Source organism: Moesziomyces antarcticus (assembly GCF_000747765.1).
Source record: "Moesziomyces antarcticus DNA, scaffold: scaffold_v10007, strain JCM 10317, whole genome shotgun sequence".
Lineage (NCBI taxonomy): Eukaryota > Fungi > Basidiomycota > Ustilaginomycetes > Ustilaginales > Ustilaginaceae > Moesziomyces > Moesziomyces antarcticus.
Window position 1 is genome coordinate 548,715 of NW_014639003.1, and position 11,243 is coordinate 559,957.

The following is an 11,243-nucleotide window of genomic DNA, read 5'->3' on the forward strand; positions in this document are numbered from 1 at the left end:
TGCAAGATTCGTCGAACACGCTCACACGTGTGTGCGCGCGGACGAGTGCATCGCCCGCAAAGGCAGCGCGATGACAATTTTGGGGGACAAGATTTACTTGCCCTGGGGAGCATCCTTGAACGAGAGGCAGTGCTCCTCGCCCATGGCGGAGACGATGGTGACCATGAGGTCCTTGCCGTCGTCGAAGGCGGCCTGGATCTGCTCACCGAGCTCGCCGTCGGGGACACGGACGTCGTCCTTGGTGTCGCCGTCGTTGGTCATGAGGTTGAGGTAACCGTCGTCAATGTTGACGAGCTGGAACTCGTTACGGCTGACGTTGGGGACGTCCATGTTGTGGGTCGAGGGCGAGATGTCCTCGTACTTCTTCGAGGTGAAGATGTCGGTGGCGACAAGGTGGACCTTGGCGTGACCGTGCTTGCCGGTCTTCGAGGTGGACATGTCGATGATCTGTGTGGCGGTAGAGGATCAAGGTGGGGGGTGTCAGATGTCTTGTTCGAAGGAGTTCCTGAGCTTGGTGTCGATGCGGCGCTTGGCCAGCGCGAGCTCCGCTGCGAGCGGCAACGTCGATACGAAGCTGCGCCACAGGAAGAGCGTGAGGCAAGCGATGCATTCGACTATGGCTGAGCGCTGCTCGGCAACTGCTCAGACAAAGAATGACGAGCGCCATAGCCAAGCGGGGTCGAAGGGCGCGAGGAGACTTACCTTGCAAGGGCGGCCCTTGATGACGACGTGACCGTTCTTACGCAGAGCAGAGCACTGCATGGGGAAGGTCAGCGAGGAGCCGGCATCGGCGGACTCGAAGGTGGCGTTGTGCTGCTCGTCGTCGGAGGCGGACTGTGGGTGGGCGAAGATGGATGGAGATGACGAAAGACAGGTCAGTAACGGTTGCATGTGTGGCGGTGTTGATACTTCAGCACATCGCAGACAGCTTGCAGCACCTTTGAGCGTCTTATTCGCATGAAAGAGCGCAGATGTCGTGGCCAAAGCTAGGCTGATGGCGGGCAGAAGCGGGTTGCCTGTCGTGCCACGGCCGGGCAAGGCCACACGACATCTGTGCTCCAATGCCAAGGGCGTTCGGATACGCTGGTTGCAGGACGAGACGCCGAGGCGGCATTTGGATGCTGATGCTGATGGCGATGGCGATGGCGATGGCGATGGCGATGGCGCCCGTGTGCGCAACGTACCATTTTGACTGATTAATCTACGGGTGGTAGGTGGTGGTGCAGAAGGAGAAGTTGGTGATCGTGACCACAATGAGGCTGTCGAGCGCTCCCTCGTCTCTGCCCTGCCTCTGCCGCCTTTTGCTGTGCCAGCTGTGCCTTCTGGGGACAGCAGCAGCAGCGGCAGCACCAGCCAGGTGAAAAAAAAAGGACGCAGCTGGATTTCGCTCTTTTTTTTTGGCAGCGGGGCGAGTGTGCCTGTCCGTTGTCGGTTCCTTCGAGAAGATCTGCTCCGCCCGCGTTCGCTCGCTCATTTCGCACTTTGCTTCGCTAGCTGCCCTGTTTGCCCGTGGCCACACTGGCCATTCCATTCCAATCAATTTCAATTCAACTCTTTCCGCCTGCCTGCAGCCGCGAAAAGAAAAGAAAAGTTTTTCAAGTGCAGCCAGGCGCCCATTTGTATTCGGCTTTAGGCTGCGTGGAATTCGCCACTTTGGGTCAGCTCAAGTGGCAGTTCAACTCGACGCAAGTTGTGCAGCTGCAGCTGTGACCAATCGATCCGCTCTCGTCGTGGGAGAGGCGGGCCACGCCCTCCTCACCAGCCGAGTTCATTTAGCCAAAGCCACAGCACACTCGCTCTCACTTTCGGAGCTGTCCGACCCAGCCTCTGTCACAATCACACTGCTTCGACTATTGGGGAGTCAGCCATCGGCTCAATGATACCGTAGAGCGAGGCATTGCAACGCTATCGATCGTGTCACAGCGTGCTGAGCACAGTAACTGGTGGTGCCTGTGACTGACTGATTGGAGGTGCTCGGGCCAGCAGCGAGGGCGAGGCGATTTTAGAAACGAGGGGCTTGGCTTACGCGTCTATCGCACGAGACGGTGTCCCCCCTCGAAACTCGACTCGGCAGCCTGGGGGGCCAAAGGAAAAAACGTGACCTGCTCGCCATCGAACCATCATCCCGTGACCTGGTTGCGAATATTCACGACTCGGACGCCAACCCAACGCTCTACGCGACGCCGCACGCGAGATCGACACCAGCTCCACACCAAAGTCCAACACTTTGTCTCCGCACTTGCCTCGCCGCGTCCGCCTCCTCCTACATACTCCCGCTTCCGCTCGCTTGCGGCTTGCGTGCTTCGCCATCAGCGCTTCGGGGCTGGACCCACGGCACGCGTCTTTCGTGTCATCGCCGAGGTGCAGTCGTGTTCGTGTTGGCTCTGTTGATTGCAAGCACTTAGAGATCGAGTCGGATGCCAGTCATCCAGTACAACCAGGGCATGTCGGACGCGACAACATCATCAGCGCCTGCTCAGGAGCACCAGGCCGACGTGGCCACGGCGCACAATGGATCGGGCGAGCACGTCGACGAGACCGCGCAGCGCAGCGAGCCCAGCTCGGCGGCGGTAGCGGCAGCAGCGGCGGCTGCGCTTGATCCAAACGCTGACCCGGCGGAGCGCGACCACATCGAGCGCGACGTGTCCAACATCCTGGCAGGCCTGAATCAGGAGCAGCTGGCGTCGATCGTGGCGGCGGCACGCGCGTCCGAGGCCCGCAATGGCGACGCGGCGGACGGTGCTGCCTTTGGCGACGGTATCGCGCCCGGACTCGGTCAGGCAGCCAGCGCGCTCACCAGCATCGCGTCCGGTCTCAAACGCAGCGCGGCCAACGACAAGGCAGACGCCAAAGACCTCGGCGACGCACCGCCGCCGCCCGGCGTCGAGTATCCCGACCAGCTCGACGGCAAGGAGCTCGATGCCGACACGTCGGCGGCGATCGCAGCGGTCAAGTCCGCCACCGACTCGGCCACGGCTGCAGCCATTGCGAGCTTAGGCTCGCTCGCCGCAGCCTCGCACCTTCAGCAGCCGCAAGCTGGCCAAGCGCCGCCGCATCCAGGTGCCGGCGAAGCGGACGAGTCGATGGACTACGACTCTGCCGGAGGCTCAGCCTCACCCGCCCGCGGCCTCAAGCGACCGCGTGGACCCGAGCTGGATCGCCAGCGCAAAGACAACCACAAGGAGGTCGAGCGTCGTCGCCGCAGCGCGATCAACGACGGCATCACGCAGCTCTCGATGATCGTGCCTGGGTGCGAGGAGAAAAACACCAACAAGGGCGCCATCATCCACGCCGCCGCGCGCTACATCCAGGACCTCAAACACAACGAGGCCAGCAACATCGAAAAGTGGACGCTCGAAAAGCTGCTCATGGATCAAGCCATGGGCGACCTCACTGCGCAGCTCGACGACGCACGCGCCCAGATCGACCGCCTCAGAGCCGAGCTCGACAACCGATACTCGCATCAAATCCCACCAGACCACCACAAGTCATGAACCCCCAGATCTCATCACCATCGTGCCGCCCTCGTTTCCCTTCCCCCCCGGTCTCTTTCCGTCGCGGTTTCCCGAATGTATTGTATTCTAGCAAAGTGCGCGACCTTCAGCCGAGGCGCTCTTCGAAACGCATGTATACCTGTTCTTTTGTTTCAAATCGCGGTGGCTTTACCATCGGAGGGCGAGGTTCTTGTTGCGCACCATGGGGCGGGTGAGTGCGATACCGACCGAGAGGATGGCGATGGTGAGCAGCAGCTGGGGCTTGTTGAACGAGCTCTGGAGGATGTCGAATTGGCCCGAGGGGCTGACGCGCGTGGCGAACGAGTCGAGCCCATACGCGTACACGGTGGCGGTGCTTTCGAGCAGTGCCGGCCCCGTAGCAATCGCCTGGATGCCTGCAGCGGGAAAGATGTGGTTAATGATCCACTTTGGATCTTCCGGGATCATGGGCGCGTACGGGATGTTGTACTCCTCGGCCTCGGTCTTGCTCGGCTTTCCGATCGGTCGGCGCGGATCCAACAGCCGACGCGGAATCGACACAATCGACTCCTGATTCGTCGCGACCAGCAGATTCTTGAGCGCAATTCCGAACTTGGTCGTCGTAGTCGCAAGCGCCTGGACGCTGCCGCCACTGTATAGGAACGACTGCACATACGCCAGCGGGAGCACACCCTTACCCTGCGCACTAGTGTCGCCGGTAAAGCTGCTAAAGTTGCCCGTGAGTCCGCTCCACGATGCCGCGATCGAACGCTTCTGCTCCGCCGTAGGCGCATCGGGCTGCTCGTACAGCTCGACCGTAACGATGCGCGTCGCCATACCCTCGTCCGCATTGCGCACGGCGTAGGTGGCCGTCACCCAGTTCTCCACCATATGCGCGCGCACAGGCTGCGCCGTATCCACCTCATCCAGCTGCAGCTCGTACAGCATGCTGCCCGTGACGGTGTCGAGGAGGTAGAGATGCGCCTGGTTGCTCGCGCGTGCCGCCGTGACGACGAGCTGCGCGTGCGGGTTGAGGTACTTGTACAGCGTTGAGCGGTCGCCGAGCACGCGTCCGAACGACGCAATCGCATCCTTGCTCGGCGCCTGCACCACCTGCACCACCTCCTCGCCCGCAGGCACACTCCACGTCCACACCTGCTTGGACTTGTGCACGCTGCTCACGCCCTGCTCGACCGCATACCCGACAAAGTTGACCGACGAACCCGCCGCAGCAGCCGGCTCTTGCACCGCAAAGTAGTAGCGGCCCGACAGCGGCTCGAAGCGCTCTGCAACGGCGAGCGTGTCCGGGTAGAGATAGAGGTGGTTGTTTTGGTCGACCAGCCCGAGCGACTGCTGCCTCTCGACCGGGTCCTCGACCGCCTGAGGAAGCAGGAACGCGTCGCGGCACTTGCCCACAAACACGTTCTGGCCCGACGACGCATCGTTGAGGAACTCGCCTGTGAGCGGGTTGAGCTCGAACACGCGCGTGCTGTGCAGCCCGGGCTGGAGCTCGACCTCTGCGACGATCGCGAGCAGCGGGCTCTTTCCGTCGGTCGACAGCTCGCGCACGGTCTGCATGAGCTTGATGCTGATGTGCGGCTCGTGCTCGCCTTCGCCGTCGCCGTATCCGACGAGCGACTTTTCCCACACGACCGTGTCCTTGGCGAGGGTATCGAGCGCATACACCTTGCCCTTGGCGGTGGCGACGACGACGAGCTTGCGGAAGCCGAACGGATCGCGGAAGAGGCTGGACGTGGTGTTGGCCGAGGCGACGCGCGGTGCCAGCGACGTGGGCTTCTGCTCCTGGTCGGCCCTCTTGCGTGCGGGCTTGTTGCCCTCCTTGACCATGGTCGTCGTCGCCGCTGCCGCCGAGCTCGCCGAGGCCGATTTGCTCAGACCGAGCTGCTCGAGGCTGCCGTACGATCCGGTGGCGAAGCGCGTGGCAAATGCCACGGTGTACTGCGGCAGGTCCTTGAGCGAGATGACGTGTCGGACGACGCGGCGGACAAAGCCCTCGTTGTCGAGACTGGCGGCGCCGCCGGGGATGTCGGTGAGCTTCTTCTCCGGGAGGTCGACAAAGGTGGCGTGGGTGGTCTGGGTGAGACCCTCCTCGACGATCCACTGGTGCTGGTCCTCGAGCAACATGCGTACGGAGCCGCTCGAGGTGACAAGCACGGTGCGCGTGGCGAGCTGGTACTGGCCGACCTGGCTCGCCTCGAAGGTGGCGGCGTGTACGTTGCCGTGTAGGTCGTGGTCCCATTGGAAGGAGAATCCGCTGACCTGGCCCTCGCCGCCGTTGTTGGCATCGGCCCAGAGGAAGTGGAAGTTGAGCAGATGTTGGGCGCGGGAGAAGAAGATGCGCTGGAGGTAGGCGCGTCCCTGTCGGTCATAAGTGCCGGCGTAGACGGCATCGTGCGCGTCCTCCTCGAACTCCCAGAAGCTGGCGAATTTGGCGTCGGCAGACACCTTGAGCACCTCGGCGAGGCCGTCGGAGCGGCGTGCGACGAAGAGGCCCTTGTTGGAAAGGCCTGGGTCAACGAGACCGGTGAAGGTGGACTCTGGGCGTTTGGGGTAGACGACCTGGGGCTGAGCGAAGCGCTTGCTCGGGGGGTCGAGCGGGGCGGCGCGGACGGTGCCGTCCTTGTTGAGCCAAGCGACCCACGAGCCTGGGTTGGCGGTAGGAGGCAGGTTGGGTAGCGTGTTCCAGGCGACGACGACGACATCAGCGGCGGAGCTGAGGCCCGAAGGGATGTCGTGGCTTGCGAGGAGCTGTCCGTTGTGTGCGGACAGCGTGGAGACGGAGAGGGAGCTGTATGTAGAGCCGGCGTTGCGTACGAGCGAGACGACGTGGATCTTGTCCTTGTTGGCAATCACGCGAATGAGAGAGCGGCGCGAAATGTCGTCTTCGGGCTGCCATTTCCACACCTCCTGCCCATAAGCACCGTCGAGTCTGCGGACGGTCTGGGCGTTGGAGATGACGACGACATCGGGCGGCCTCTCGGCTGTGGCGCCTTCGGTGAGGAAGGCAGCATCGGCGGCTGGGAAGCCGGGCACAGGCAGCAGGCCGTCGGCGATGCTGTGCAGCTTGGACTCCCAGATGAGATAGCCGGTGAATGCGTGGTAGATGCGCACGTTGGCGCCGCCGTTGCCCGAGACGGTGAGTGCGACCTCGCCGAACTGCTTGTGGAGCAGCACCTGGTCGTGCTTTTCAAGGATCTGGCGCCAGACGATGGCACCATTGCGCGGGTTGAGGGCGCCGACGGTGTTGGACTCGGTGGCGACAAAGATGGCGGTCTGAGCCTTGTCCTTGATGTCTGCGTCGGGCTTGATGATGCGGTGGAAGTGCGGGGCGAGGTACGGGGTGGCCGAGTCGTTGGATGCGAGCGGCACGCCGATGCGTGGGATGTGCCAGTCGATGATGCCCGCCTCGGTCTTGGAAAGGGCGGCGACGCTGTTGGCGCTGAGCAGGAGCGCGAGCAGCGTGGCAAGCAGGGCGGCCGTTGCCCAGCGGCCTAAGCTACGCCGCGCGGATGAGGACGTCGGAGTGTGCATCTTGAGGTCGGCGGCGACGTCGAGCAGCCGCGTTTTGCGATGGTGTCCGGTGACGAGCCTTTGATGAGGATGGGCTTGGGCTGGTGTTGAACTGCGCCGCTGGAAGCTTCTCGCCCGGCCGTGCGCACTGTAATCCTGCCAAACTAACACCGTCGCTCCACGCGCCTGCGTGCCTTTCTGATCAGTGCGTTGGAAGCAGCAGCCTGTCCAGGAGCGAGGCCGACGCGGAAATCCAACCAACGCACAGGCTCTGACTCTAGCGCCTATCGGCGTCGCTGAGCCAGAGCGAAAATCGGGCGATGCGCGCGGAGCCGAGCACGGACGCGAGAGGCTTTCCCCAGGACCCTGCACAAATCGGCGCGGCGCGTAGCTTAGCCCACTCGCGAGCCGAATCCATACAGACGGCAGGCACACACAGAGAGCGACTGCCAAGGCCGGCATCGCACTTTCGACGGGCCAACCGCCCAGAGTCTAGGAGCGCGCTCGGCTGAGTCGGCCATCTGCCTCATGACAGCGCAGATCGCGCGTTCACACGAGAGAGAGAGAGAGAGGACTAGCATCGGGATTCCCGCACTTCTGCTGCTGCTGCTGTCCGCACGGAGCGCTGGAAGCTGTGCGCAACCGGCCTCGGTCGAGCCTCGCTGTTGCTTCGCCCCGCCCCGCACTGCATCCCGCTTCGCATTATTGTCTCGTCGCTGTACAGTAGCTGGCCATCCGTCTGTCCTTCATCTCGTTCCCGCTGCGCCTACCACTTGCGGCTGCACCTTGACACACCACCAGCTGCATACGACAGCAGAACCCGAGCAGCGTCAAGGTTGTTGTCGTCTCGTCGCATTCAACGCGTGCATATCCTACGCGCTGTCAGCAGCTGCAATCCCACCATCGCTGTCGAAGCTGCATCGGCTGCATCCACTTCCACTTGCTCTGAATCGGCCCGGCAGCGACGCCGCTCTCCAGCCAGCCCCTCGATCGTCGGTGATTCCGCCGCACCTACGCTTGGCCTTCCCACTTCACAGCGGCGCAAGCATCCCGCTTCGGCCTGATCCGCATCCACCTGCACCGGTCCGCAACGAGTTCATTTTGGCCGGCGCAATCGATCACATCCGCGCTCGCTCGGTCGCGGCACATCCGCAGCTCAAGTCGATACACACGCGCTGCTGCTGCTGTAGTTGCTAGTGACATACGCATTCGCCTCCTCTGCCGACCCGCTGCCTCACCGCCAGTGCTTGCCAAACGGATCGGATCTCGTCCGAAGCGGTTCCCACGCTCATGCCCAAGGACGACTCCAAGGCGTTTCGCCACGAGGCGGGCGCCTCTGCTGGCAGCAACAACAACGACGACGACTCGAAAGATAAGCCCAAGAAGGTGCTCCGTGCCTGCGACGCCTGCCATCACCGCCGCGTCCGCTGCAATCACGAAAACCCCTGCGACAACTGCCTCCGTCTCAACATCAGCTGCACCTGGATCAAGGCTTCCAAGGGCAAGCAGGCATCCGGCAGACGCATCGATCTGCTGCGCAAGGGTCACAACCCTGCCGCCGCTACCGACCTCGTCCCGTCGCCACCGGGCGCGAGGCTCCCTGGCGAGCATGCCGCCATCACCAATCCCAGTCCATCCGCACCGCGCGCCATCCTGCCTCCGTCAGGGCACTCGCATCCGCATCCACATCCACATGCGCATTCGCCCCGCCACTATCCTCCGCCTCCCGCAGGTAGCGCCGCAATGAGCCCTCCCGGCGTCCCTCCCAGCGCCAACTCTCCGTCCCAAATGATGGGTGGCTCCAGCCTCTACTCTCGCGACGGTCCCTCTGGCTCTCGCAACTCGTATGGCGGATACGGCAGATTCGATGGCAGCTCAGCCGCTGGCCCCTCCGGTCCCGCCCAGCAGCCATCACCATCCTCCCACTGGTCGAGCCCCTCGGCACGCTCGCCAGCCCATCGCTATCCCTCGCACGGCTCCTATGGCCAGCCAGATTATCCGCCCTCGCATCTCGCAGCCTCGAATGCCTCTTCGAGCCATCATGCTCCCCACCAGCCCTATCATTCGCCGTCGCATTCCTATCCATCCCACCAGAGCTTCCAGAACCAACCTCCACCCCCACATCACCAACGCCAGTCATCGTCCGCCGCCGCCGGCGCTTCCGCATCAAATTCCAACTTTGGCTTTGCTCCCTCCGAGACCTTCTCAGAGGGTCTCGGCGGCTCTTTCTCCGAGCTTGCCCCGGATGTGGCTGCCAGCCTTCGCCTGCCGGACTTTGGCACCTCGCTCGCCGATTCCTATCTCAATCCGCAGGATGGCGGCGGCGAGCGCAGGCGCAACGTCTTGCTCGACATGAACTCGGGCGGCCTCCCTCACGACGGCAGCTCAGGCAGCGCCGGAAACGGCATGGGCGGAAATGCGAATGGATTCCATCAGCCCTACAATGCACACGGCAACGGCTCGTTCCAAGGACGCCAGACCTTCCTCGACGTGCTCGGCCAGAACAGCCAGATGCTCGGCGGACCCTCCTCGACGCCCGGCTCGGTCACCTACTCCGAAAGCGACGCCAACGAGGCTCATCCGCTCTCCGACTCGGTGCTCATCCCCAACATCGCCATCTTCTTTGAACGCCTCCAGTCCATCATGCCTGTCTTCACACGCGCCTGGGTGTTTGACAAGATCGACCGCGGCGAGCATCGCACCGACCCGCAGCTCGGCGCCATGCTCATCGCGCTCTCGGCGTTTGCGCTGTGCCAGCCCGTCGACTCGACCGATCCCGTGGACAGCTCGTCGCGCAAACGCAAGGTGCGCCGCCTGCTCGAGGAGTCGGTCAAGATGCGCAACAGCGCGCTGCTCGGCAGCCATCCGTCGCTCGAGGCCATCATGTGCTCCTTCTTCATCTTTGGCACGCTCTTTGGGCTGGGCGAGGAGAATGCGGCGTGGTTCCGGCTGCGCGAGGCGGTGACGCTCGGATACCTGCTGCGCATCCACGAGACGTCGTCGTACGAGAATCTGTGGACAAGGACGAACAGGAGCGCCGCCTGCGTGCGTACCTGCTGCTCGCCATCACGGAGCGCGCGTACGCGATCCAGTCCGGCTCGTCCATCACGTTCAGAGGCAATCCCAGGAAGGCGACCGACTCGATCCGCAGAAAGTTCGACGTGGCCCAGCTGCAAGACTTTCCCAACCTGCAGAGTCGGCTGTTTGACGTGGTCGACGAAAAGTTTGTCGACTGCTGGAACCGCAAGTGCCCTGGGCCCGGGTGCGACTATCTCGATGCGGAACGAGCGGTGCAGCTGCACAGGGCGATCAAGGAGAGCGACGAGGATGAGCAGAAGGAGAAGGAATCGTTCCACCGCGACCGCGCCAACACGGGGCCGATGCGCAGGGACACCACGCACGGCGAGCGTAGGCACCATCCATACGCCAGCCACATGGCGTCGGGCGCCAAAGCGGAGGATGCGCAGGGCGGTGGCGGTGGTGGTGGCTTGCACTCCAAGTCGGATTGGGACAAGAGCAAGGTGCAGAAGGCGGATGTCGAGGTGACGCGACAGTGGCTGCTGAATCGGTTGTGGATGACGTGTCGCTCGCACGGTCTGTTGACGGCGGATGCGGAGGAGGAGCCGTTGCGCATCGACTATGCCATCGACATTGCACGCGAGACGCTGCGCGTGTGCAACTCGCTCTCGTTGCGGTCTATGGAGGCGCACGGTATCGGCCTCACGCGCAAGCTCAACGACATTGCACAGACGCTCGTGATTGTGTGTCGCGACTATCCCGCGATTGCCATGTCGGTGCCGTTCGAGGGCGATCCGATCAAGACGGACCCTACGCTGTTTGGACCGTACTTTGGCCCGTCGCCACCCGACGCAAGCAGTGTTGGACAATACCAAAGCCCTGCGTCCAATTCGGCCATGGACGTGGCGACCGATCATCCATCCACGTCTTCAACTGCACCAACCCTCGGCGGTGTACCGCTCGACAAGGCCTTTTCGCCCAGCTACGCCATCGAGGCCATCTTGCACAAGTATCTCGACATCTTTAAGCGGTTCCGCGGAGGCGACCATCCGTACCTCCCACAGCTCGTCGAGGCCGTCAAGGAGCTCCCCAAGATGGCAGAACTCAGCTTCGACCGTTTCCTGCGCGAGATGGGGCTGTTCTAGGTCTATGCGCGCGAGAAAGAACGCGAGTGGTAGCAGTCAATCATATACACACTCAGCCAGCACGGAAGGCGGTTTG

The 11,243-nt window shown here is 63.0% G+C and overlaps 4 protein-coding genes across 4 annotated transcripts; 2 read left to right on the top strand and 2 right to left on the bottom strand.

Moving 5' to 3' along the window:
• Positions 1–93: 93 nt before the first annotated feature.
• PAN0_007d3300 (eukaryotic translation initiation factor 5A-2) lies at positions 94–1,474 on the bottom strand (the record flags this gene model as incomplete). The annotated part of the gene is made up of 4 exons (XM_014801384.1): positions 94–447; positions 703–991; positions 1,083–1,192; positions 1,250–1,474. 4 exons carry the CDS (start codon positions 1,472–1,474, stop codon positions 94–96), a joined length of 978 nt encoding a protein of 325 aa, XP_014656870.1.
• A 943-nt stretch (positions 1,475–2,417) lies between these two features.
• On the top strand, positions 2,418–3,494 carry PAN0_007c3301 (uncharacterized protein; the record flags this gene model as incomplete). Its single annotated transcript, XM_014801385.1, has 1 exon — positions 2,418–3,494. The coding sequence occupies one exon, from the start codon at positions 2,418–2,420 to the stop codon at positions 3,492–3,494; it is 1,077 nt and encodes a 358-aa protein (XP_014656871.1).
• Positions 3,495–3,662: 168 nt separating this feature from the next.
• On the bottom strand, positions 3,663–7,025 carry PAN0_007d3302 (DUF1620-domain-containing protein; the record flags this gene model as incomplete). The annotated part of the gene is made up of 1 exon (XM_014801386.1): positions 3,663–7,025. The coding sequence occupies one exon, from the start codon at positions 7,023–7,025 to the stop codon at positions 3,663–3,665; it is 3,363 nt and encodes a 1,120-aa protein (XP_014656872.1).
• Positions 7,026–8,294: 1,269 nt separating this feature from the next.
• Positions 8,295–11,167, top strand: PAN0_007c3303 (c6 transcription factor; the record flags this gene model as incomplete). Its single annotated transcript, XM_014801387.1, has 2 exons — positions 8,295–9,965; positions 10,037–11,167. 2 exons carry the CDS (start codon positions 8,295–8,297, stop codon positions 11,165–11,167), a joined length of 2,802 nt encoding a protein of 933 aa, XP_014656873.1.
• Positions 11,168–11,243: the final 76 nt, after the last annotated feature.